General features: G+C 53.7%; 10 protein-coding genes across 10 annotated transcripts; 4 read left to right on the top strand and 6 right to left on the bottom strand.

Annotated features, from left to right (window-relative positions):
• Window positions 1–195: 195 nt before the first annotated feature.
• On the top strand, window positions 196–1,781 carry J4E93_004124 (uncharacterized protein; the record flags this gene model as incomplete). Its single annotated transcript, XM_049342053.1, has 3 exons — window positions 196–532; window positions 593–892; window positions 940–1,781. The coding sequence occupies 3 exons, from the start codon at window positions 196–198 to the stop codon at window positions 1,779–1,781; spliced, it is 1,479 nt and encodes a 492-aa protein (XP_049200205.1).
• A 1,563-nt stretch (window positions 1,782–3,344) lies between these two features.
• J4E93_004123 (uncharacterized protein) lies at window positions 3,345–5,025 on the bottom strand (the record flags this gene model as incomplete). The annotated part of the gene is made up of 2 exons (XM_049342052.1): window positions 3,345–4,990; window positions 5,019–5,025. The coding sequence occupies 2 exons, from the start codon at window positions 5,023–5,025 to the stop codon at window positions 3,345–3,347; spliced, it is 1,653 nt and encodes a 550-aa protein (XP_049200204.1).
• Window positions 5,026–6,735: 1,710 nt separating this feature from the next.
• J4E93_004122 (uncharacterized protein) lies at window positions 6,736–7,947 on the bottom strand (the record flags this gene model as incomplete). The annotated part of the gene is made up of 1 exon (XM_049342051.1): window positions 6,736–7,947. One exon carries the CDS (start codon window positions 7,945–7,947, stop codon window positions 6,736–6,738), a length of 1,212 nt encoding a protein of 403 aa, XP_049200203.1.
• A 1,024-nt stretch (window positions 7,948–8,971) lies between these two features.
• On the bottom strand, window positions 8,972–10,033 carry J4E93_004121 (uncharacterized protein; the record flags this gene model as incomplete). The annotated part of the gene is made up of 2 exons (XM_049342050.1): window positions 8,972–9,702; window positions 9,760–10,033. The coding sequence occupies 2 exons, from the start codon at window positions 10,031–10,033 to the stop codon at window positions 8,972–8,974; spliced, it is 1,005 nt and encodes a 334-aa protein (XP_049200202.1).
• A 368-nt stretch (window positions 10,034–10,401) lies between these two features.
• Window positions 10,402–11,769, top strand: J4E93_004120 (uncharacterized protein; the record flags this gene model as incomplete). Its single annotated transcript, XM_049342049.1, has 3 exons — window positions 10,402–10,416; window positions 10,561–11,433; window positions 11,482–11,769. The coding sequence occupies 3 exons, from the start codon at window positions 10,402–10,404 to the stop codon at window positions 11,767–11,769; spliced, it is 1,176 nt and encodes a 391-aa protein (XP_049200201.1).
• Window positions 11,770–12,359: 590 nt separating this feature from the next.
• J4E93_004119 (uncharacterized protein) lies at window positions 12,360–16,048 on the bottom strand (the record flags this gene model as incomplete). Its single annotated transcript, XM_049342048.1, has 3 exons — window positions 12,360–13,471; window positions 13,525–13,927; window positions 13,979–16,048. 3 exons carry the CDS (start codon window positions 16,046–16,048, stop codon window positions 12,360–12,362), a joined length of 3,585 nt encoding a protein of 1,194 aa, XP_049200200.1.
• A 329-nt stretch (window positions 16,049–16,377) lies between these two features.
• Window positions 16,378–17,314, top strand: J4E93_004118 (uncharacterized protein; the record flags this gene model as incomplete). The annotated part of the gene is made up of 2 exons (XM_049342047.1): window positions 16,378–16,398; window positions 16,454–17,314. The coding sequence occupies 2 exons, from the start codon at window positions 16,378–16,380 to the stop codon at window positions 17,312–17,314; spliced, it is 882 nt and encodes a 293-aa protein (XP_049200199.1).
• A 174-nt stretch (window positions 17,315–17,488) lies between these two features.
• Window positions 17,489–18,669, bottom strand: J4E93_004117 (uncharacterized protein; the record flags this gene model as incomplete). The annotated part of the gene is made up of 2 exons (XM_049342046.1): window positions 17,489–17,655; window positions 17,706–18,669. The coding sequence occupies 2 exons, from the start codon at window positions 18,667–18,669 to the stop codon at window positions 17,489–17,491; spliced, it is 1,131 nt and encodes a 376-aa protein (XP_049200198.1).
• Window positions 18,670–19,286: 617 nt separating this feature from the next.
• J4E93_004116 (uncharacterized protein) lies at window positions 19,287–20,993 on the top strand (the record flags this gene model as incomplete). Its single annotated transcript, XM_049342045.1, has 2 exons — window positions 19,287–19,502; window positions 19,548–20,993. The coding sequence occupies 2 exons, from the start codon at window positions 19,287–19,289 to the stop codon at window positions 20,991–20,993; spliced, it is 1,662 nt and encodes a 553-aa protein (XP_049200197.1).
• Window positions 20,994–22,454: 1,461 nt separating this feature from the next.
• Window positions 22,455–23,831, bottom strand: J4E93_004115 (uncharacterized protein; the record flags this gene model as incomplete). Its single annotated transcript, XM_049342044.1, has 2 exons — window positions 22,455–23,746; window positions 23,798–23,831. The coding sequence occupies 2 exons, from the start codon at window positions 23,829–23,831 to the stop codon at window positions 22,455–22,457; spliced, it is 1,326 nt and encodes a 441-aa protein (XP_049200196.1).
• Window positions 23,832–24,092: the final 261 nt, after the last annotated feature.

The following is a 24,092-nucleotide window of genomic DNA, read 5'->3' as shown; positions in this document are numbered from 1 at the left end:
GTCCGTAACAACAGACTAATTTCTCTCGTTAAATGCAGTGCGTTTCTGGTTCCGTATCTGCCCTGCGTCGGGACATGCTCATGAACGACACTTGCCGTGATACTGTAACCACCATGGTTTGCTTCATCGCCCACCAGCCTTCTCTCCGCTTCTTTCATTCCATCTGTCAACCCGTCCTCCGAAAAGCGAGGCAACATGTCAATATTAGGGTCAAATGTGCGAGACCAGTGCGAGACGATCGAAAACGGACACCGCGATCAGAATGACAGTTATGACATGGCACATGTTGGAGTACCTGAGGCTGCCACTTTACCACCGCACGATAGCGAGAAGGCCGGCGAGAGCAGCAACGAGGATGAACGGAGTAACATCCTCGATGTTGCAGGACAGGCTAGTCCAGACAGGAAGCTCAACAAATGGCAGGCGTCGCTGATCTACATCACGAATCAGGTAGGCATAGGCATATTGGGCCTGCCTGCAGCATTGCAAACTCTCGGGTTGATCCCAGGAATTATCTGCGTTATCGGGCTAGGTAAGTTGGAAACTAGAAGAACGGACACTATAAGCTATTTGCTAACACGAGTTCTGGTAGGCATCACGGTCATGTATACAGCATACGTTCTACTCCAGTTCTTCAGGAGATATCCTTCGGTCTTGAGTTGCGTCGACTGTTTCAGAATTATCGGCGGTACCCCTCTATCTACTATCGTCGGCATTGGCTTCGTGCTCAACCAGCTCTTTGCTTGCTCATCTGCCGTCATCACAATGAGCATCGCGCTTAACAGCATCTCGGAGCATGCCATGTGCACCATCCTGTTCATTCTGGTTCCTACTATCGTTTCTTGCGTTCTGTGTATGCCCAGGCGCATGAAGTTCTTGGCAGACTTTGGCAGTGAGTCTAGTTTTCGTATTGTCAGATGAAATGCTGAAACTTGGCAGTTCCTTGCACTATCTCGATCCTTACTATCATCGTCATGGTTGCACTTGGTATCGCTGGACCTAATGGTGCGCCACCAGGATGGGAAAAAGAGATCGTGCTAGTTGGTCATCCTACCTTCGCGCAAGGTTTTACCTCCGTTCTCAACATCGCTTTCGCGTATGCCGGCAACCAGGCATTCGTTACAGTGATGGCAGAGATGCAAGAGCCGTCAAAAGACTTCATGCCTTCGGTGTTCATTCTGCAGGGCTTCGCAATTCCCATGTACACGATCGTTGGAACAGTCGTTTATGCGTTGGCTGGAGAATACACAACCAGTCCAGCGCTCGGCGCAGCACCTATGATGATAGCTAAGATCGCGTATGGTCTTCTCCTACCTACGCTACTTGGAACATCGCTGGTGTTTGGCCATACATCGATCAAATACATGTTCATCGAGTGGCTACGCTTGATGGACAGAGAGCGCGAGTACAGCCAAAACACCAAGCAGACCTGGGTAATGTGGCTCGGTATTGGCGCCACCTTCTGGACTCTTGTATTCTTTCTCGCAAACGCGATACCACTCTTCCATTCGATCCTTTCTGTGTCCGCCGCGCTATTTGTCTCTTGGTTTACCTTTGGGATTTCCGGAGTTATGTGGCTGTATCTCAACTGGGGCATTCAGTTCTGCGATTGGAAGAAGACGTGTTTGGCCAGTCTGAACTGGACGATCATCGCCTTGACTTTGTTCGCGAACGGTGTCGGTCTGTGGGCTTCAATTGAGCAGCTTGTAGCTGCGTACCATGATCCTCTCGTTCCTGTCGAAGGCTCGTTCACATGCGCTGATAATAGAGTTTGGGGATAGCTAGGTATTCAGTCTTAGTTTCTTGAGCTTTCGTATAGAATCGAGTTCTCATGCGAGGAATACCAGAAGTAGAAGAAACGGACCCCTGGTGTTCAACGCTGCGGCTCTGTTTTATGTTCAATTTCAGTGTATAAATTCCTAAGACCAGACTGTGATATGGACTTCCAGAGTGTGCTCGTTCTTTACATGACACCTTTACATACAACTCGAACAGGCGCAATGTCTTCTCGTATCTGATGCAGAACGTCTTCCTCGTCTTGCCGAACTTCCTCATCCGTTCTTCGTTCAGTCACATCATGACCTATCGTCGTCCACCAGATACCGAGAGTCACTCTTGTTGGTAAAAATCTTGCTTTTTGCAGAGCATCCCTGATATCAGTCGCGTACATCAATCCACGCTCCCTTCTCAGATCAGCTCTCGACGTAGACGGGGGTGATATCCTGTAATGCATGCGATCAGTCGGCCGCGTTGCTTCCAGAGTTTCAATTCCCAGATCGAGTTCTTCCAATGTTGGGAAGCGTGCCAGAAGGGCAAAGACACGCTGCATCTCATCCAGAAGCTCCAGGCAGAAAGCTTTGTGAACGGCGAAGACCTCAACCATATTGTCTGGATCCATCATTACGCGATCGATACTGAAGCTGGGAATAGTGATGTATTTAACCAGCTTCCTGTTCTCGACTCCGATTTGGCGATAGAATTCACGTGCCACCCAGCGTATGGACTCCGAGCCGTTGTGGAGGAAGAAGTTGAAACGGCTGAAGCAGTAGTTGAGGAGCTCGTCATGGAAGATGCGGCTGACGAATACAAGGCCTTGAATGCTTTCGAGACCTTGCAGTTTATAGCCAGTGTGTCGCTTTCGGACGCTCATATTGATTGTTCGACTCTGGAAACTTTGCGCGAGAAGATAGTGGTATATATGCTGGCGGATTTCGAGTGGTAGCCTGAGGAAGCCCGGGATGGAGGTTGCCATTGTTGATCACGTTGTCGATGTTCGGTTGTCCAGCGCAAGCAGCGATAGCGATTACTGCTTCAAGAACTTCCTGTTGATGGAATGTTCACGGAAGAGAGAAACGACTGGTAACACAGATGTCTATTCGCGGAAGTCTGGTTCGGATGCAGAGATCTTGGTGCCTGCACCTGCAGGGCATGGTCTGTGCTCATGCGGCACAGCAACCCCGCAAACACCTCTCGCCAGGCTTGCGCCTCCATGTTCAACCACGGTAGTCGGATTCCCACCGCCTGATCTCCGGCATTGTCGCAGGATCCATGTCTGGCATGCCACGTCTAAATTGCGTCCCACCGAGAAGATTGGCAACCTCCACCGGCCCACAACATGAGCGATTTCACGGCTGAGAACATTGCGCACATACCAAAGCTTGTTTGAACAAGATATTGCTATTTGTTGGCAAATAGATTAAACACTAAAAACTACCTCCAAGCCACCTTCGCTAGCGACTTGCAGTAAACATAGTATGGTCAGAATGAAGACAGATGCAAGACGTGAACGCATAACGTAGCTAAACGTGATTGACAAAAGAGCTACGGGCTACATCATAGGGACTCTACAAAGAGACATCGATGGAGATGTTAAGTCCGTCGAGGAGGGCGTCGACGCAGCCAAAGTTCTGCTCGACGTTGAGGTCACCCGGCGCCTTCCAGCCGTCGTTGGCGAAGGAGAAAACGCAGGACTCGGGACCGACGCTCTCGAGAATCTTCTTCATGGCAGTCTTCTGCTCCTGGACACCGGCGACAGCCTTGCCGTTGGAGGTACCAGCGCTGGGCCAGCCGATCTCAGTGATGAACTTGCCCTTGGCAGCGGCCTCGGGGCAGACCTTGGCGGCTTGCTCAAGTTGCTGAGCAGCGAAGTCACCAGCCATGTCAGCAGTGACGGACTGGGTGAAGTAGGGGTGGATCTGGACGGTGAAGATGTCGATGTGGTCGCAGAGAGCATCACCAATCGTCTCCCACGAGCCAACAGTCTCGGTGGTGGTGATGGCGATGTCAGAGGGGAAGCCGGCGCCACGGAGCTCATCACGGACGTAGTCGAGGTAGGAACCAAGCTCGCTGACCTCGCAGTTACCGTTGAAGACGCACTCGTTTCCAACAATGACCATGGCGACAGAGTCCTTGGGGGCGTTCTCCTTGATGTCGTTCAACTGGTCGTTGGCGTAGCTGGAGAAGGGACCCTTTCCGGCCTTGCCACCGGCCTCGAGGAAGATGCCGTAGATGACCTTGAGTCCGTACTTGGTGCACTCAGGGACAACGTGCTCGAAGACACCGCAGTCAGTGCTGTATGAGCGGATGGTGGTGAACCCGAGCTCAGAGATCTTCTTGATGTCGGCAGCAATCTCGTCGGCGGTCCTGCAGTTACCGTCGTTGGCGTAGGGAGTGTAGGTAATGGCCCACTTGTCGCCGTTGGTCTTGATGTGCTCACCGTTGTTGTAGCTGCCGGTGGGCTTGGGCTTGTCAGAGCCGTGGGTGGCGCTGGGAGTGGGCTTGGGCTTCTCAGCCTCCTTGGAGGAAGCAGGGACCTCAGGGGTGTAGGCAGGCTTGGACGCCTCGGGAACCTCAGGAACAGCAGGCTTGGAGACCTCAGGAACGGTGGGGTAAGCCGGCTTGGAGGGAGCAGGGACCTCAGGGACCGCGGGCTTGGTGGTCTCGGGAACCTCAGGGACAGCGGGCTTAGTGACCTCAGGGACAGAGGGGTAAGCGGGCTTGGAGTTCTCTGGGACCGGGGCAGGGCCAGTGGGCTTTCCCTCCTCCTCAGTGCAGGTGGTGGAGGTCTCCGGGACAGCGGGGACAGCTGGGGTGGAGTGCTCTGGGACGGGAGCCGGGCCAGTGGGCTTGGGGGCCTCCATGGAGGAAGTCATACCCTCCTCCTCAGTGCAGGTGGTGGAAGACTCCGGGACAGCGGGAACAGCTGGCTTGGAGGACTCGGGAACTGCGGGGTACGCAGGTGTGGAGGACATGGGCACCTCAGGCATCGCGGGCTTGGAAGACTCAGGCATCGCGGGCTTGCTGGACTCGGGAACCGCAGGGTAGCCGGGCATGGAAGATCCGGGTACTACGGGAGCCGGGCTGGAGGGAGCCGGAACGACGGGAGTGTACATGGAGGTCTTTCCCTCCTCAGTGCAGGAGGTGGAGGCGGTCTCCGCATGGACGGAAGTTGGCACAGCGGGCATGGTGGAGTTGGGAGCCATGGAGGGCACTAAATTATGTTAGTCGCTGTAAGATACTGGCCATGACTGTTCTTCTTCTTCTACGGCTCCTTCTAACATGGGTTTCACATACTTGCGGTTTCGTAGACGGTGGTGTAGACCGTGCAAACCTCCTCAGGAGCGTAAGCTCCACGGCGCATGTGGAATCCAGCATGAGCCTTGTGCTGCGCGGCAACAGCAGACCCAACGAGGGCAGCTGCAACGTAAGAGTAACGCATCTTGAACTTGTTTACGTGGTTTGGGGTGGCTAGGGGTAGTGGTGATCGTCCGCTGAGCGAGTGAAGCGGGTAATATTAAGTAAAGTGTGTAATGAGTGACGGGGCACAAAGGCCAAGGGTGTTTGTCAACGAGGCTGGGGATGCGTAACTTGAAAGCCTTGCGTAGTGAGAAAAAGAAGGAAACCTTGGGGAACACAGCGGTTTTGACCTATGTGCCATGGCCTGTGAGCACCAGTTGGTGGAGAACTGCCTCTAAGGCGTTAGGTTAGGGGTCCTGGAAATTGGCGTGATCATTGTTGTACAAGAACGGCATGGGCGCCATCCTACGGCTCTATTGAGATCGTGATGTGCTCCGAGCGGAAATGAGTCTGGGGTATAATTGTCGTGTTAGGTCGAGGGTGGGTCCAGTCTAGGTCGGGATGGGGCTAGCCTACTTTCACCCTGAGCAACCCTCCCGTGCAGGAGAGAGCGTCACGGCAACAAACACCACACCAAGTCTTTGCGCCAACTCCGCCGGGGAACGAGTGAACTCTATCGCAGCATAGCCACTTGTTGCATTTCTCTTAGCTGCTATGTGCCCGATAACCGTTTTGGTAAGACCCTCCTCGTGTCGCTAATTGGGACCCATCGGATGGTTCCATCCTCATCAAATCCACGGCAACGCGCATATCAGCAATCACAAGTAGCAATCGCGAACGGCTAATCTTTGTGCAGCTCGTAGTAGAGCAAGGGCACAGCTTGCGCCACCATGCAGGTACAGAACGACTTGTGCAGGGTTCTACCTACCGGGCGTTCTTTAATTGGCCGAAAGACGCATCGAAGGGTTGGGGTGGATGTTCAGGCGGTGCTGGATGTTGGTGCGTGCCCCTTTTCTCTCACGACTCAAGAGCGGCCGGCGCCTTATTACCGCGCCCACCGCTATTGATGGACATCACTAAACTCTCCGCTTGACGATACCGCGTTCTTCGGCAGACAGACACCCGCGAGCTGCTAAACATAGATGGGCTAAGTGGATTTTTTCGTCCGCATGAATACGGTGTGTATGTCAACTTTACGAGCGGCGATCCATCGCAATTACAATGGCGCGTAGTCAGTTGTACCAAGCGCTGAGAGCCTTGGGTGCCTGGTCGGCATTGGCTACATAACTCGGTGCCGAGCGATTGAACAAGAAGTCAGGCGACCACTCTGTACCCGCGCTGACAGCCCTTCTGTCCTATAGCTATAGGTACTCTTCCGCCAACCAGCGACCATTCAAGCTACAACATGTAGCATGCAAGTTCCAGCATTTGTCGCATCGTTGGTCTTCCTACGGCTTCCTCCGGTCCTAAACTTACACCCCAAGGATGGTCACATTATACACTTAAGGGTTGCATACAACTTGAGAACTGTAGTGAGTCGAGTATGTATTCTTATGCCATGAAATACCGCAATGTAGATCCAATTCCTCCAGGGCTACTTCGAGAACATCACTACGACCCAGTCTTCTGATCCACCCCAGAGTCTGGACTCCCACCTCCCTACTTCGCAACGACCTCATCCTGCCTGTAGTACTTCGATTTGATCATATCGGCAAAATGCTTAGCTCCATCTCGACTGAAATGCCCCTCTTTCCCCTTTACCGTTTTGACTGCCGCCTTTGTGGACCGTGGAAACATTTCCTCTTCGTACTCCTTCACAGCAGCATCCAGAGATTTCTCTCCACGGCACACTTTGACAATCTCCCTCCCCAATACCAGTGCGTCTTTCATGCCCGTGTTAACTCCTAGTCCAGCAAACGGCGTGAAGACATGCGCAGCGTCGCCGATAAGGGTAACGCCTGGGCGAGATGGCCAGCGGAATCCAACCGGCAGCTCGTACAGATTGCGAGGAATGAGACTGTCTTCATCAGAGGACATGATAACACGCTTGAGGTCATCGTGGATATGAGAGAGGTAGCGGTCGACAAAAGTGTTGCGCGCCGTCGCTTTGTTGTCCCAATCGATGCCACACGTCCGCAGAAAATCCTCTGGTGCATGCACGCTGGCGTATGTCCCTAGGCTACCGTCACCTTGCCGTTGGGACTGCACCGCGCAACCCTCCCCAAAAGCGAACATCGAGCCCGAGCCGACGTAGTCAAGCAGCCAGGGATCGGCCTTAATGTCTTTGCAGCTCACTGCGATAGAAGCTATACCTGAGTACTGTGGCATTTGGTCGGTGAGAAGTTTGCGAACCTTGGACCATGCGCCATCTCCCCCGACAACAAGATCGAATCCGGACTCTTTCGTGTCGTCTGAGAAGTGCAGATCGTATTTCCCCTTTCCTTCAGCAGAGGGCACAACTTCTTTCAACTTCTTGTCGAATTGTACGGACCCCTCCTTCAGGTTCTCGAACATCAGCGTCGCCAACGCCATTCGATCGATCTCAGGCCTTCCCTCAAACTTCTCATCTTCTTTGATGTCTTGCTTGTCAGCGCCATTCTCATCCCAGAGTACCTCTCCGTCCAAAGTCACAACCTTCATGCAGTCGCTCTCTGGACGTGCATGTTTGGCGAACGGTTCCCAAAGCCCTGCTTCTTTGATGGCGAGCTGACCGGATTCTGGGTGGAGGTCCAGGGAGCCGCCTTGCGTGCGGAGTTCTGACGCGGACTCGAAGATGATGAAGGGGATGGAGTGCTTCTGAAGGATGTTGGCGAGGGTTAGAGAGGCAGGGCCAGCGCCAACTAGGCCAATCTTGGGTTGAGAGGGTTTCATGATTGATCCCATGGCTTTTCAAGGGGGTTGCAAGTCGCTGATTGGTGTCTTGATGGACTTGGGAAGATGTTCGCGGTTCTCTGGCGACGACAAGTTCTTCAAGTTGTAAATTTCGGGCGTAAGCAAAGCGGGTAGTAGTACAACTGGAGCTTCGTGAATCAAAATCCAATATAACTGATATCACACCTTCAAACCTCGCGATATATACGTCTACACCTGTTGTGCTGCCTAGTTCAAGTGTCACGTGTCTCGTCCTCGCGCGGGCTCTCGGGTCGCGAATGTGTGCACAGCGCGAGTTTGACGCGTCGGGCCCGAAACTGCACGAGGTGCCGAAAGTTTGCGCCTCGAAAGCCAGCCGCCACAGACATGAATGCAGAGACTAGGAATGACCTTCGAGATGCCATTGCCTTCGCCATCAATTGATGGGCTGTTCCAGAGGGCCTGGAAATGCATAACTCACATGTGCATGAGGGTCGTTCGAGATCAACGTGGCTCGACAGTCGCGTGAGTCCAGCCAATTTAGTGCTTACTGAGAGCAAATAAGGTTACATGTCGCAACGCGCCTTATCTGCGTCAAGCTTTGAGCCAAGTGATGTTCGGTGAATGCTGTGCCTGGGGCCGCAAGCCGTTGGAACGAGATGCGAAAGGAGCAATCACATGATGCCATTGTTCTTCTTCTTCTTCTTCGAAGAGAACTGGTATGAGCTCCATGGGTTGGGATCTGATCGAGTTGCTTTTTCTTGTACTGCGCGATCGCTATCCGCAATTGCCTACGTCAGTCTAAAAGTATTCTACGATCCAAAGTGAATTCCTACATCGCATCCAAGATCCAGTCGCCAAATGGGCCGGGTTCTTGATTAAAGACCTCCGTGCTCAGAGTTGTGCGCACGTGAGAAATCTGTTCGTGTGTGCCGTGTTGTTGTTGGAACGTGCTGCCGGGTCCATAATTCCTGATACCCAACAGGAGATAAGACCCTGGCCAGCTTGCGAATCCAGAACCCGGCACGTCATCGCAATGCGATGATCATGCCAAACCCAGCCCTCCTCCGACCCTCCCCAGACCGGCTCTCTTGCTAGCCAGGGCAATATTATGGACTGTGTTTCCAATCCTTACTTTGACGGCATCAAAAGCAGCCTCAGGCGCCTGAACGAACTTACTGGTGTCGATATCTTGGACCAGAGCAACCCACTCAGGGTCAGGCTCAGCCAGGTTCCAAGCGATGCTGACGTGGAAATATTGCGAATAATCATGGCTTTGAGGCTCATTCTTGTCGACCTTCCTCCGCTTCGGACCGTCGTTGGAGTCATGGCTCTCCTTCGGACCGTCTCCCACTCCGCCTGTATACAGACCTGGATGACCGCTGTATTGGGTCGCGTCGTTGCATGCTTGCAGCAGGCGGTTAAGTTCGTTGAGCGCGGACTTCTTAATGCCAAGGACTAGAAACCATCGATTGCGCTCGAAGTTGGACACCCACTTCAAGTTCTGAAACTCAAAATTGAAAGCGCGCACTGCGGATCGCCGCACAGCAACACTTAATGATTCCAGAAAAGGCTCTCTGCTGTCGGTGTTGATCTGCAAGGTGCGCGACAAGGAGACATGAAGAGGTAGCGACGCACCCAGTTCTGATTGAAGAGATGGTATGATCTCTGGTACGGGCAGTTTCTTCGTTCGCTTGGCATTTTCAAGATCAATAGTATCTCTCACATGCTGCAGTAGGCTGTGTAGAGCATCAGACTCAGGCTGTGTAGGTATCCCTCGAACGCGTTAGTTTGTTGTCCATATTGGTGGTGAATATTTCTGGGTATCCTTACACTCTAAGTAAACATGACTAGGCCACTTGCCCTCGACGTGAGGTACAGCCCGTTTTCGTCCACCGTGTAGGCTTGGGTTGTCGCTAGTGCTGACGCGCGCATTTGTCGCGTAGAGGTCGTGAAAGGCTGGCGGAAGCGGTGGCAGGGCATCCCCAGAGGCGCAGTGCTTGCGCTTCGATGTAGGTTTGGCGGCAGATTGTGCCGTCTGGGCAGAGGCATCGAGGCTCTTATCATCATCATCCGAGGCGGAATCTGGATAATCGACCAGCGACATGGCGGGCTGGATCGTGATGGTGAGGGATCATCGTAGCTGTCGTCACTCGTGGAGAGGACCAAGCGGCGGACCCACTTGCAGCCTAGCGCATCCGCATGACGTATGGCAGCGATTGGGCCGCTCTTTCCACCAAGAGCGGACAAGAAGAAATCTGACGCAGGGCCGCGACTGCGAACCGATGATGTACGCGTCCACGGTACCTGCCAAGTCAGGCCTTTATGTAGTTCGCTCTCCCTCCCGTCACCTGTTCTTTCCTCTCGTATCCATCTAGCACCTGACACTCGTCTGACCACTAATCTCCAACACTACAACTACTCAACCTTCCCAAGTTCGCCAACTATCAAACACTAGCATACAAACCTACCATCATGGCAATGGACGCAGTAAGTATTTATCTTTCGTTCGCTCCGGGCACATGATTGGACAATCTACTGTGCCTCCCATGTGCGCCGGCATGCCTCACTAAGCCCGTCTCAAAGCAGTTCAGCGCAATAAATCATCGTTAGACATTGAAGCTGACTTAGCAGGCCCATCATGCGTTGATCGATCCTCTGATCGAACCAGACCCAAGCGATGAGACTGGCCTCAACAGCCACTTTCGCTCCACATATGCTCCCGCAGCTCCCATCACACCGCCCGGATCCGCTGGAGACGCCAAAGGCCACCCAACCGTCAGTGTGCAAAACACCGGCAGTTCCGTCGAGACCAACCCGTTCCGCCGTTCCAGGGCTTCATCCGAGGCAAAGGGCGCTTCGGCATCAGTATCGCAGGTTGGGCAGACTACACCGCAGAGTAGGAGGTATGATTACCCATCCCCTCCTGCCTCTGCCAGCCCCAGACGTGCCCATTTCTCCGACAACCACCGCGCGGAAATCTTCGGACCCATGAACGGAAGCCGGCCCCGACGATCCAGCGAAAATGCCCCTGCATCCATGAAGAAGAGCGGAGTTACGCGCGACCGCTCAGGCTCCTTGAGAGAGCGCTATCCTGGTGACAAGTCACATAGGCCTCTTGACCAATTGCGTCATGATGAGAAAGTTGCTCACCGTGCTCCCCATCTTAGGAAAAAGAACTTCCAAGGCGCCGACGTCATCGATCGTCTCGACAAGGCACCTTTCGGTCGGTACCACCATGAGGGCCCGTACGACGCTGCCAGTCTCGCTCGCAACCGCGTCGAGAAATACAGTCCCCTCGCGGCGGTCAAGGACTCGAACGAGGAGGCTTTGAGGGCTACTCCACGGGAGAACATCGTCGACTCTGTACAGAGGCATCGTCCCTTGGAGGGAGTCGCCATCGTACCACCTGGCATGGCTGATCGTTTCGGAAGAGTACTCAATTATGAAGAGGGTGCTGACCTGATGCGAGAGCCTGGAGCTGACTACCGTCGCTGGCCTGGTGTTGTATGTTCCCCAACCATTCCTAAGCTGAACTTCGCTAACACATCGCAGGAATACCACCCAGACGATCTTAAGGGCAAGGGCGAACCTTCCTACTCCATCGAGAAGGCCCTGAAGGACCACAAGCGCTTCGGCGACAGCGGCACAGAGATGACTACCCGCAGCTCTCGCACTCGCAGCGTTGGCCATGCCGAAGCACCCGGTATTGTCCCCTCCGTCGCTACCGACGCTGAAGCTTCCGGCATCGGCCGCAGCAACACCACTGGAAGGAGCGTCGGCGGCGCAATCAAGAGGCGTCTCGGTAGCATCCGTCGTCGCAAGCAAGAAGCTGAGATCTAGGGGATCTCGCTCTTTCCACGCTCCAAGCGTTTCTCTGAGGTTCCGCACGCACACGCAACGGCTTGATACCCATTCCGTTTTAAGCGACTTTTCGAAATTGTATACATACGCATGGCATACTGACGCATATTGAGCGTCATTGTTTTTCTCTCTGATGACGTACATTCGTGGTATATCATAGTTTGCACCGCATATGGGGGCTCGACAGGAGCCGTGTACGATATACGAGTAGTTTTTAGTAGGTTACGATTAATGACACATGAATTGTCTAAACTTGTGCCAAATGTTCAGAATACATGGTATATGTTCTTATTGATATTATCTACTATCTATGGCACCTACGCAAGCAATGAGCAAGAAACGACTACCCAATCGCATACCCACCCAATGCCTACGCCAAACAACATCTCCCAACCCAACGCACGTAATACAAACGCCTACTACTGACTACATAACGACATTCAAACTCCATAATGCGCGCTGAAATATGCAACAAGGCGCGAAAAAAAAACCAGCCAAACGGGAAACAACATGAACCAGCCTCAAGACGCCACATTTAGGGAAAGGGATACCCCGCCCCTCCCCTCCCATCACATAAAACTCATCTTAACCTCCTTCTCCTGCCCAAAATCATCTTCGAACTCATCAGCCCAAGCATTATGTCCCAGATCACCAGTAGACTGCGTGGGACCCAAACTACTGGCATGTGATTCCGTCTTCGCCGAGCGCAACGGGGGACGTTCAGCAGGGCCCGCAGCATCGTCCCAAGACGGCTGACCAGGACCTGCACTCCAAGGCTGAGCAGTACCAGAGTTGTTTTTACTGGGTGTGCCCGAGTCCCAGGGCGAGGATGTACCAGAGCGACTTGGTTGTAGGGGTAAGGGTGATGCGGGGAGGGGGTATTTGTTAGGTGCTGTAGCGGAGGAAGGGGGGTCGCGGAACGAGGTGTCGAATGTCATTTCCATTTGACCCGCGCCGGGGTCATCGAATTCGTCGTATTCGTCGTAGTGGCCGTTGGACGGAGAAGAAAGTTTCTTGGCATCTGCACTTGGTATGCCTAGACTGTCGTTGTAGCTTTTCGTTTCTCTAAGCGTCGAGTACGGACTTGTTGTCTGGGATGGGGATACGGTTGCGATGTCGATCTTCATGGGTGGTAGCGTGCTCTTGATCTCTTTAATCTCGAACTCGGCTTCGGCGTTGTATTCTTTGCTTTCGGCGGCTAGAGTTGCGACTTCCTTTCTGATTGCGTCGATGTCGAACATGACCTGGTTCTCTGCGAGTTTCGCTGGGTCTTGGTCTACGTCTAGCTTCCGGTGGCCGGGCGGAGCGGCAGTGGAGTGTTCGTCGTAGACTTCCCAGTCTTTCTTGTCGGCCTTTTTCTTCTTCCACCAGCTGAGTTTGCCGCCTTTCTTCTCCTTCTCTTGTGCCTTCTTCTCCAGGTCCTTTCGCGCTTCTTCGATCTCGTTGATAAGCTCACGCTGGCGGATTTCGTGGTTCTCGGGGTCTGGGTCTTCAATCTCGGCGAATTCGTCGGATTCAACTAGCCAGCCAACCTCGCGGAGTAGCTTGGGCATGGCGGCACGGTAGGCCATATGGCCGGGGACCAACTCGGTCACGTTAACGTTCTCGATGGTTGGGATCTGGACAGGCGCGAGACCAGCTACGCGCATTACACCACCACTGGTAGCACGGAAAAGGTAGCCTAGACAACCTGTTAGCAGCTGACAACGAGTAGAAGAAAGATGTGCGACATACCCAAGATCCAGTCATTGGTAGCATACCCATTGACAAACCTTCCCGGTACGACAGATCTTGCCCTGATGTACTCATCATGCTTGGCTACTGCCGGTGTACCAAACATATAGACGTTCTGCACAATACCAAACGCCCCTCGATTCGCAAGTTCTTTCAGACACGAGAAAATGACTCTTGAGCCTAACGAGAAACCGACAAGGGTGACAGGTCGTGTCCCTAGGTTGCGATCGATGAGTGAGTCTGCGAGAATCAGTCCAGCCATGTCTGCTCGTGCTTGCGAAACGATCCACGGATTATCGATAAGGTAAGAAAGCTTGGTCAAAGCCAGGGGAAGTGTCATGGCGGCCATGAGAGCTGTAAGGACGGTACTTCCCAAGACTTGTTGGAGACCTTGTGTGAGAGCCTGTTGTGGTCAGTAAGCACCTTTGCAGTTTGCATATATATAAAAACTCACTTCGGTGGCAAGAATGTTGATTGTGTCACCCATACTCCTCAGCATCTCAGGTTCCCATAGCACGGAATATATATCGCCCATGATTGGATCGACCGTACTGTACGGAAGACGGACATCGTCAACCTTTCCGTTCATCCAGCCTGCCAACGTAATGATGAGATGCGTTCTCTTGTTGTTGTGAAGCGGACGGTACTCGAACGTCTTGACAGCACCTGTTCGCCTGTTCATGGCTCGTACGCCGACAGTACTACCCGTGACTACGCCAGTCGATGTAATGATAGCGGCACCGCCAGCACCAGCTAGGAAACTACTCGTACCTGCCACGCCAATTGTCGTAAAGCCCGCAGCGAGACCGGCACCAATGACTGGAGCAAGAAGTCCAGCAGACAATCCAATGACAAGACCACCGCCAACAGTTGCAAGACCCATGAATGCCAATCGCTTGTTGCGTGCCCGCTTAGCTCGGCTGACCATGTGTTCATCCTCGTTCCAGTTCTCTTTGTCTGCTTGTTCCTGCATCTCCAAAGCATCAGTGACACGCTTTTCGAAGCGACAAGCTTCTAGCCAGTCTACGCTGAGATATTGCCCAACTTGCTGAAATAGCTCTCGTGAACGTGAATCATAGACAGAGTCGGCGATGAGTACCAAGAACAGATCGCACAAGACGGTCCACCGCAAATCGATATCTAGGTTCTTACTAGTGGGAAGTTGTGATGGCGACCTAACTTCTGGATAATCAAAATCGTCATCCTGGTGTTCCTGGTACGGCGGGGGAGGCGGTGTTTGCAAGTCGTCTTGCGACTCCATCGTCGAAGCCCTATTCAGTTTTGACTTCTCTGCGGGTGATTCGGGGCGCGGCGACGATATAGACGGTCTGGCAGAGTCTGATTCGTTTACCGTCTCGGCATCTTCGGCTGCGGGATTCTTTACTCGAGCATTCTGCATCAGGGCTGGTGTAAGGTCTCCAGGAACCACGCCATGTTCAGACAATTGCTCAATCATGATCTGCTCAGAGGCATTGATGTCCATGTGCCCGTAAATCTTGACCATGATCTTCTGTGCCCACATTTTTGTGGTTCCTGACTGTAGCTCGAGCAGCTTCTTCATCTTCTTGTTGGTCGTTTCGAAGTTGGAGAACTTGCGTTCCATCTCCACCATGGCCAATCGTACCAGACCGACGTATGCGACACGCTGTCCTTCGGTAAGGAGGTTCTTCGTCGCCTGCATTTGCGAGAGCGGATCCCGACCCTCCTCGTCTTCATCGGCTAGTGCAGTACTCCTCTCCTTGAACAGATAGGCGGTGTTGTCGTCCATGCTCGTTTGCGAGTCAGCATCATCGTCCATGATGACTCTGGTATATCCTTTGGCGGCGCCTCCGACGTTGGCATAACCGTGCATGTCTTCCAGCTCTTCCGTGTTCTCCTTCGCAATGAGCCTGTTGTCGTCGTCGTACATGTCGTATCGAGCGTATGCGGGCATAGTCTGCCATTCGCCGTCGTCCTCTTCCTTCTTCTCCTCCTTGACTTCTCTTTGTGATTGTATGACTGCATGCTGGTGTGAATACTCGGATACGGTCGGAACGCTCGTTTGTTGGGGAAGTGAAGGCGCGGCACTCGTGCTTGTGCGTGTTTCTGTGGTCTCGGGAGGCTTTGTAGGTTCGGGTGTGTCTTGCTTCGTTTCTACAGGCTTGTCTTCGGGTGCCTTGGGGTCGGTGTCCTCCACGGGCTCCTTCGCCTGCCCATTGACTTGCGGTGTCGCATCGCTTTCCTTCACAGTAACCTCAGATGCGACCTCGGGAAGCTTCTCCACAGTACTGTCTGCCTTGGCTTCTTCCTTTTCTTGTGCTGGCACCGCGTCTTCCTTTGGACGCGCGGCTGTAGAGGCTACGGCATCCTCAAACTTCTCCCCTTCCGAGTCGGAACTGTCCTCGACGGGCGTCCGCGGCCGCCTCTTCCGTATAGGCAGACCAAAATCATCGTATTCAACCGCTTCATTGGGCTCCTTCTTCACCTCCGCGGTCTCGGCATTATTTCCCTCATTCTTGGGGGCCGCGGCGGGGTTCTCGCTCATACTGGTGGGGACTACCGTGAGAAACGCATGGAGAGGCAGGTTCGCAGTCGTATCAACAGGGAGAAGCGCCGGGGCCGCCGTAGGAAGCAATTCCAATGTATGTGCGGGTACGTACAATATGTACAATTAGGCGTGGGATGCCCTGAGGCGGATTTACTAAAGCGGAGAGCAACGGGGGTGTCTCCAAGCCGCAGACGTCGCATACGGGGCTAGCGTCGCACGCGTGTGGCTGGTGCATGCGTTAGATTCCGCCCTCTGGGCCCAAACTTTGGCCGCATCCAACTTTTTTTCCCCGCGAGCAATCAACCACCCCCAAACACACAGTCGCCATGAAGTTGAAGCGCGCAAAGGTAAGAGAGGGAATCTTATTGCAGGTCCTCGAGCAGTATACTGATCGCACCACAGGCGTACAAAAAGCAGCTCCACCAATACGAACTCAACTTCGGCTTCCGCGAACCCTACCAGGTCCTGCTCGATTCACAAATTCTCGAAGATGCCTACTCCTGCAAGATCGACCTCCTCGCGCGACTCCAGAAGATGCTCGGCGGGCAGGTGAAGCCCATGATCACGACGTGCGACATGCGACACCTCTACCTTGCTGAACCCAAGAACGAAACCCTCATATTACAAGCCAAAGAATACGAACGTCGGCGGTGCAACCATCAAGATTTGCAGAAGCCGCTGAGCACGCTGGAGTGCCTGAGCTCCGTGGTGGATCCCAAGGACAATGCGACAAACAAGCATCGATACGTCGTCGCCGCCAACGACCCGAGCACGCGCGCAAAGATGCGACAGATCGCCGGTGTACCCATCATATACCTGTCCAAGTCTATAGTGCTCATGGAGTCTATGGCTGATGTCACGGAGCAACACCGCGAGCGAGAAGAAAAATCAAAGTTCAAGTTGGGACTCAAAGGACAGCGGAAGCCAGATGCGGCCACGGCCCCGAAGAGGAAACGAGAAGATGAGGGACAAGGTGATCAATCTATTGGAGATCAGGCTACGGGAGACGCAAAGCCCAAGGCGAAGAAGCGCAAGGGTCCCAAGGGACCCAACCCGCTGAGCGTCAAGAAGCCGAAGAACGACAAGACGACCAAGCCCAGTGCTACCAAGAAGTCGCGGCCGTCTACATCTGAGGCCAACGGTGGAGACAGTCAGAGGGGCGACCGGGAAGAATCAGCACCTCGTAAGAGGAGGCGGAAGCACAAGTCCAAGGCTGATGATGGCGGCGATGCGCCGGATGGAGGTGAGCCTGCCTCGCCATGATAGCCGGAGCAGGAGAACTTGGTCCAAGTGTGGGCCAGCATGCGATACCCGACATACTGGAGGTGCCAGGTCTGAAGACCGATTCCGCAGGACAACCTACCCTGATCGTATGTCATGTATAATATAGGTCTATTGGGGCGAGCGCGTTGGAGGCAAAGACTCGCGATGATAGCCCTATACTCTCTTGCCTTGTGCAAGGAGGTCAGAGACCTTGGGTGGAAGAACAAGCGCACTCCGGTCGTTGCGCTTCACAAACTCGACCACGACTTCAGCAGTCTTTTCCGGGAGGTCTTCGTGGAGGAAATGCCCAGCGGCAGGAAAGACCTGGAGTTGAAATTTACCTGTATTACATTAGATACCTCATACAAAAGCGACAAGGCGATAGACATACCTTGCATCTGCCCAATCATCAGTTCCTTATCCAGCCTGTCTGTTCCGGCGAGCAGCAGCAACTTGGCACCCTTTCCGCTGAGGAACTTGCCGCTCATGCCCGTGAACCAGTTCTCCCAGTATGGCTCTGTGCTCGCGAGCTCCGTCCGCCATGCCCATCGCCCATCCGAGTTCTGTAGTAGCAGGCTTGGTACGCTTGCTCGCGCCGACTGGGGGTTGCGTATCGTTCGTGATCGTATGTGCCACTCGATAGCAGCAGGAAGCGAAGGGAACGACTTGGGCCTACTCGCAAGGTAAGTGTGCATATGTGCCAGTGTTTCCATGGCCGAGCCTTCGACAACATCAAGCACTCCAAAGCCTAGCAGCTTGTTTCCTAGTAAGCCCTTGTTCGCAGCGTCGGTGACGACTGCACCACCCAGACTGTGTCCTATCAACACAATCTGTGGGAGCTCTTTCCAATTCATCTTGCTCTTGGTCAGCGACAGCATGTCGACCAAATCTTGACTGAGCTGCCCAATGCTCAGGTCGTTGTCCACTTCTCCACTAGCGTTCCATACTACACTTCCGTGGTCGCGTGCTTCGACAGCTAGGATCCCAATTTCTGGCATGGCCCTGCGAATCTCCTTAGCTGCCAGCGCAAAGGACATTGCTGAGCTTCCGGCGCCATGGTGGAGCACGACCAAGGGTGCTTTCGCTGTCGCCGGCGGTGTGAGGTATACATGAAACTTGGCATGCCCTGACCCATCCCTGCGCTGTTCAAGATAGAACTCCTGGGCGTAGTAGTCGGACCAATGTATTGCGGGGGCGGGTCTTAGTGTATTTGACGGTCTGACAGTACCGGTGCTAGACATTGACGATGCCGAAGACGAGTCATCTTCGTACTCGGGAGGCTCCTCCTGCAAGGGCTCCGGTGGTGGCAGGGAAGAAAGTTTAGTCTTTGCGAACTCTCTAGCCAAGCTGGACATGGTGGCTTGGGCGAGGCTGTATTCGTGTCGAAAAATCAGGGTTTCGTGAGCGTGGAGATCCGCCCGTCAGTGATTGGCCGCTAGCTTCTCTTGAGCGTTCCAATATGTCGTGGCCTGGAGGCGTGAGGGGAATCGACGCAGGCGGGGTGCTATCAGATAGATGGCAGGGATAAAGGCCAATGTCTTAGCGAGAGGCCGTTCGAGGCAAAAAGAGATGCATCGCGAAGCCCGTTTCGCAATCCAATGACGCAGCGGCGTTAGACAGATGTGAGATACGGCACGAGGCTGGGCGGTACCGTGGAGATGGTTGGTACGTGGTAGGGATCGCTTGGGGGTTTCCGCGGGACGATCTAGCCTTCTGATGTGCGCTAGTCGCGAACTTGGATGAACTGTGATGATGACGTCGGTCGATCTTTGGCTTAGCGCGTCAAGCATAAGTAAAACCTCCACGCCCCCGGTCGCCTTCCTGGAAGCTTCACGAGCTTCAAATAGCTCCAATTTTCTCCAATCTTTCCTGGGACCTCTACAAACCCTTGCAGATCACCGATAAGTGTTATCGTCCGCTCAAACTACCATATCGCAGGTGTTTGTAGCTCCAAGAGCTCGCAATGCCCAGCATGTGGAAAGGAAATGACAACGACAATGGCGGCCAGGGTCTTCTGTCAGCTCAGGAACCCACACCAATCTCCAACGACGATGGAGCGTCGAGGTCCTCGCGCAGAAGTAATGGAGCGTCGAGAAGAAGCGAAGAGCCCACCGAGAGGACCCGTCTTCTCGACCGTCCCAGGCCACCACCCAACTCAGATGGATACCTCGATCCAGATGACCCAGCTGCAAGTTGTTTGAGCTTCTTATTAAGATTTATCTAACGATGGCAGGTGTCACCATACAACCTATGGACTGTTCGCGCCATGCGATACCTGACCATCCTCTTCCTCGTAGTCACCTTCTTGTGGTGGGTGCTTCTGCTGGTCTCCATCTTCGTCTCCCCTCCTGGCCTACACACTCGTGGATCCGGCTTCTTCGACTTCGCCTACACATGTCTCACCCTTGGCAACCTTCTCGTCGCAACCATCTTCTTCGTTACTCCTGCCAGAGGTCTGCGCATCACCACGGCCATCATCGCTGGACTCCTAGCTATCGACATGATCCTTATCTTGGCAATTCCTCGCATCAGACTCGAGGAAGGCTGGGTCGGTATCGCAAGTGTTGTCTGGGCTTTCGTCATGGCTGTTTGGTGCATCCTGACCGATCGTGTCGTCGCATACGGCAAGCACGAAGAGGAGGAGCGTCTTACTGGCCGAGCCGAGACGCGCCGCACACTGAAGGAATGGCTTGCTGTTACCGTCGCTACGATTCTTACCGTCATTTTCATCGTCATCGTCATCTTGATGACTGGCACCCTCGGCATGCGTGGCCGCGACGCAACACTCAAGATGTATGGTGAACGCATTCTTGTAGACGGCGACAAGTACGCCGTGCATCTCGCCTGCGTCGGAAACGTCACCCAGACCCACGGCGTCAACGACCCTACCATCCTCCTCGAGGCGGGCGAATCGCCATTGGAGTACGACTTCGAGCACTGGGCCTACGCAGCTTACAAGAATGGCACCATCTCCCGCTACTGCTACTGGGACCGCCCCGGCTATGCCTTCTCTGACAACGCACCCTCCCCACACTCGGCCGGCATGTCCGCGGACGCATTCTCGGAAGCTCTTGCTAAGGCTGGAGAAGAGGGGCCTTATATTCTGGTGTCTGCGGGTACTGGCAGCATCGTCTCTCGTATCTTCAGCTCGCGCCACTTGAAGCAGGTCGTTGGTATTATGATGATCGACCCTCTCCACGAGGATCTTCTGCACCGCATTGGTGGTCCCGGCCGTGGTTTCATTCTCTGGGCTTGGGGTATCATCTCCCCAATCGGCACCGTCCGTCTCGCAGGCGCTCTCTTCAAGGGCCGTACCCGTGAAGACCGTGTCTACGGCCGCAACGCGTACCAATCGGGCAAATACATCAAGGCGCAGCTCCAGGAGAACCTTGTCGCTGACAGCCTCACCAAGAATGAGGTCTCGTCTGCTAGGAACATTCAGAGCGCCAACACCCCGCTCGTCGTCGTCTCCAGTGGTATCAAAGTCAAGACGGACTCTGAGTGGGAGCGAAAGCAGAAAGACCTGACTACCCTCACTGACAACCTCGTCAGCTGGGACATTGTCAACAAGGCACCTCATCAGGTCTGGGACACGCTCGACGGACGCACTGTCATGGAGAAGCGCCTCAAGCAGCTCGTCAAGGCTGCGGCCAAGGTCAAGAGCGAGGCTGAGGAGTAGAAGCATCTATCCATTGCACTGAGATGCATGCTCTACAATGTTTTGGACGGGCTATTATATGTTAGCGATACAGTTTCGGAAACTCTTTTCCTTTCAAAGTTGATGCCTCATCTCTATTATGTTCTGGGCTTTCCTTGGCATACCCTACGGCGTTGCATGGTTAGGTTTATTGTCTTCTTCACATGTAGTACGAGCACATATCAGATACTAGTCTAATGTCTAAGACCATGTTTAATGACCTGGTCGTGTCGTGCGCAAAAGTGATTTGTTTTCGTCCGTGTGGTAGGATACATTCAAGGAATACGTTACAACCCAACGTAACGGATAACATTGTGACACTGCTCTACACCATAGTGCCATAACTCGCCGGAACCTGGGCACTTGCAGAGGTACGTTCCCTTACTGCACATCCATTCGCGCTTCTTCCTCAAGCAACGCCATAAAGACATCAACCCAATGAAAAAGATGTGAAGGACAAGTGTTATAGACACACTGTTCAACAGCAGATATGGGGCTTGCATCGTGGACGGCCGTAAGCTATATGCACAATGTTTCCGCCAGCGGCACGGGGGAGACCTCCGCGAGCTCCGCTTTCCCCAAGACTGACAACGACAGCAGCGCTCCGGGGCGCAAACGTCGCATTCATAGCACAGGCAGACCAGCCCGCCTGTGCCAACGAAGGTTTTAGGCCTCCGACGAGCGGGAACTTGCTGTTGACAGACACGAGCGACCACCGACATACTTGTTGTCGGAGTGATAGCCTGTAGTAGCCGCTTGAACGCGCGAGGACCGGTTTCTTGCGTTCAAGGGGCTTACTCGTTCAAGTATTGAAGGGTTGGACGCGGCGGGGCGTAGAGGCCCTTCGGGTACTGCATTGTTGTGCTGATCCAAGCAATGCCATTGGGAAGGAACGTAGGCATGTAGCAAAGCTACTGCCGTGGTGGTTTCCCGATGTGAACGGTGTCTGGGTACTTTCTGGTGTAGAGCCAGAGTTTTCATGGGAACACTACACCGGTCAGAGAAGAGTGGGAGGGGCCTATTTTATATCTCAAGGTAGCGCTCCCGCGCTAGCGACTGCCAAGTTCGCCACCTGATCGCAGTGAATGTAACTGCCTAGGAATACAAGTGGAGTAACGCACACAGCCATAGGCTGATCGTGTTATGAGATGCCTATATCGCCCTCGCGGTGCGCTTCATGCAAACGCACTCACCATGCACATGAACTCCATTAGTAGATGTGATGACAGAGGGAGGCTGATCGTGACCCGAGGCGCCTACATAGCCCTTTGCTTTGTCCAAACACAATCATGATTCACATGCATCTCTATTAGTAGACATGGTGACAGACCGAGTCTGTCCAACACCACTTGGAAGCAAGAGATAGAGAGAAAGTCTTCTAGAAGTGACCAGGAACGGAAAGTTGCGCCATGAATACAGAAATGATACCTACTTAATAACGTTCTACAAATCGACCGGGTAGCGTTCCCTAAGTCTCTCACCGAAGATAAAGAACAAGATTGGAGCAGGCGCAAGCAGCAAGCTCACAAACGCAAACGTGCTGATGCCCCAACCATACCCCAGCTTCTCGAACAGCATGGGCGCAAAGATCGGGATGACACCTCCCACGACACTGCGAAAGACGGTACCAGCAGCGATCGCACTGGCTGCATACTTCTCAAAACTGTCGATGAAGTAGTTCTGCGTGCTGTTCAAGATCATGACCTGTCCGATACCGTAGAAGAAGGTGGCGGAAATGGATGCAAACCAGTGCGTGTGCTTCTGCACTGCCCAAGCGAACCAAAAGAGCGACATGGGGATGAAAACGGAGCCGATGTTTGCCAGTGGGAGGCGGAACTCGGGTCGCGCCTTCTCGTGGTTCTTCGCTGAGAGCGTCTTGTACACGGTGTCGATTCGCGGGACGAGGAACCAGACTGCGAAGAGGAACCCAGATCCAGGGCCTAGATACAACAATCCGACCTGCTCGGTGGAGAACCCGTAGTCGTCCTGGTAGATGGGCTGCATGTTCGTGTAGATGCTGTATGTTGTGCCGAAGATGAGCGCTTGGTATACAGCCATGACCGCAACGATAGGCTGCGCAAAGATCTTCGGAGGGCGCTTGAGAGCCTGCGTGAGCTTCTCGTTCAACGGCCGTGTATCTTCGCCCTCGTACGAGTACTTCGTGCCATCCCACTCGTTGCTCTGAGACTCGAATTCCGCCTTCTTCGCATTCAGTATGACAGGCGCATACGTCTCCCGGAGGAAGAAGTATCCAGCCAAGGTGTTGACGAAGCATACGATGGTCATGATCCAGAAGACCCAGCGCCAGTTCAACCGCTGTACGATGATACCACCAAACAGCGGTCCCAGGGTAGGTCCAAGCAACGGGCCCAACAGGTACCAGCCAAAGACTCCGGCTCTTTCGCTTGGAAGAAACATGTCGCTGATTGTGCCGCCACCATTCGCTATGCCGACGCTACCAAAGAAGCCAGCGATGCTTCGTACCGTTATGAGGAACGCGATGTTCGGCGCGAGCGCGGCGGGTATTTGTAGCAGGGTGAAGATGGAGAAGCACACGAGGTATATCTTCCTCCGTCCAAACGTCTCGGACAGCGGCGCGAGGATCAAGGGACCGATTCCGAGCATGACTACGAAGCCAGTTGTTGTTCCAATAACGGCAGTCGTGCTGCATTTGAGATCTTCGGCGATTTGCGCAATGCCGGGCGTGAACATGGAGGATACGAGGGGGCTGAGGACTGTCACGAGTGTTAGTATAACTCATGTATAGGCGACGAGAGTGTATGTACTAGACATGAGAGCTATGACAGCCACGTTGGCCATCTTGCGCCATCGCGCCCATTCTCGCGGGTTTTCGTCATTCGAAAGGTCTTGGATGCGAAGATGCTGTCACGAGTTAGCAAATGCAGAGAGAACGCGTGCGCAAGAAAAACTTACAGTCCGCGGCTCGCCTTCCTCACTCCATCTTTGTTGCAGCAACGGTGCGCGCTCGCCCTGTGAAGACATGATCACCGGGGTACGAGGAATGGGTTGTGGTTGTGTATCAAAGAGGAAGCGCACCCAAAGAATTTTGAGGGTCGCGTC

This window comes from Alternaria ventricosa (genome assembly GCF_023758065.1).
Source record: "Alternaria ventricosa strain BMP 2768 chromosome Unknown scaffold_6, whole genome shotgun sequence".
NCBI classification, from domain to species: domain Eukaryota; kingdom Fungi; phylum Ascomycota; class Dothideomycetes; order Pleosporales; family Pleosporaceae; genus Alternaria; species Alternaria ventricosa.
This window is presented reverse-complemented; position numbering and strand designations above follow the sequence as displayed.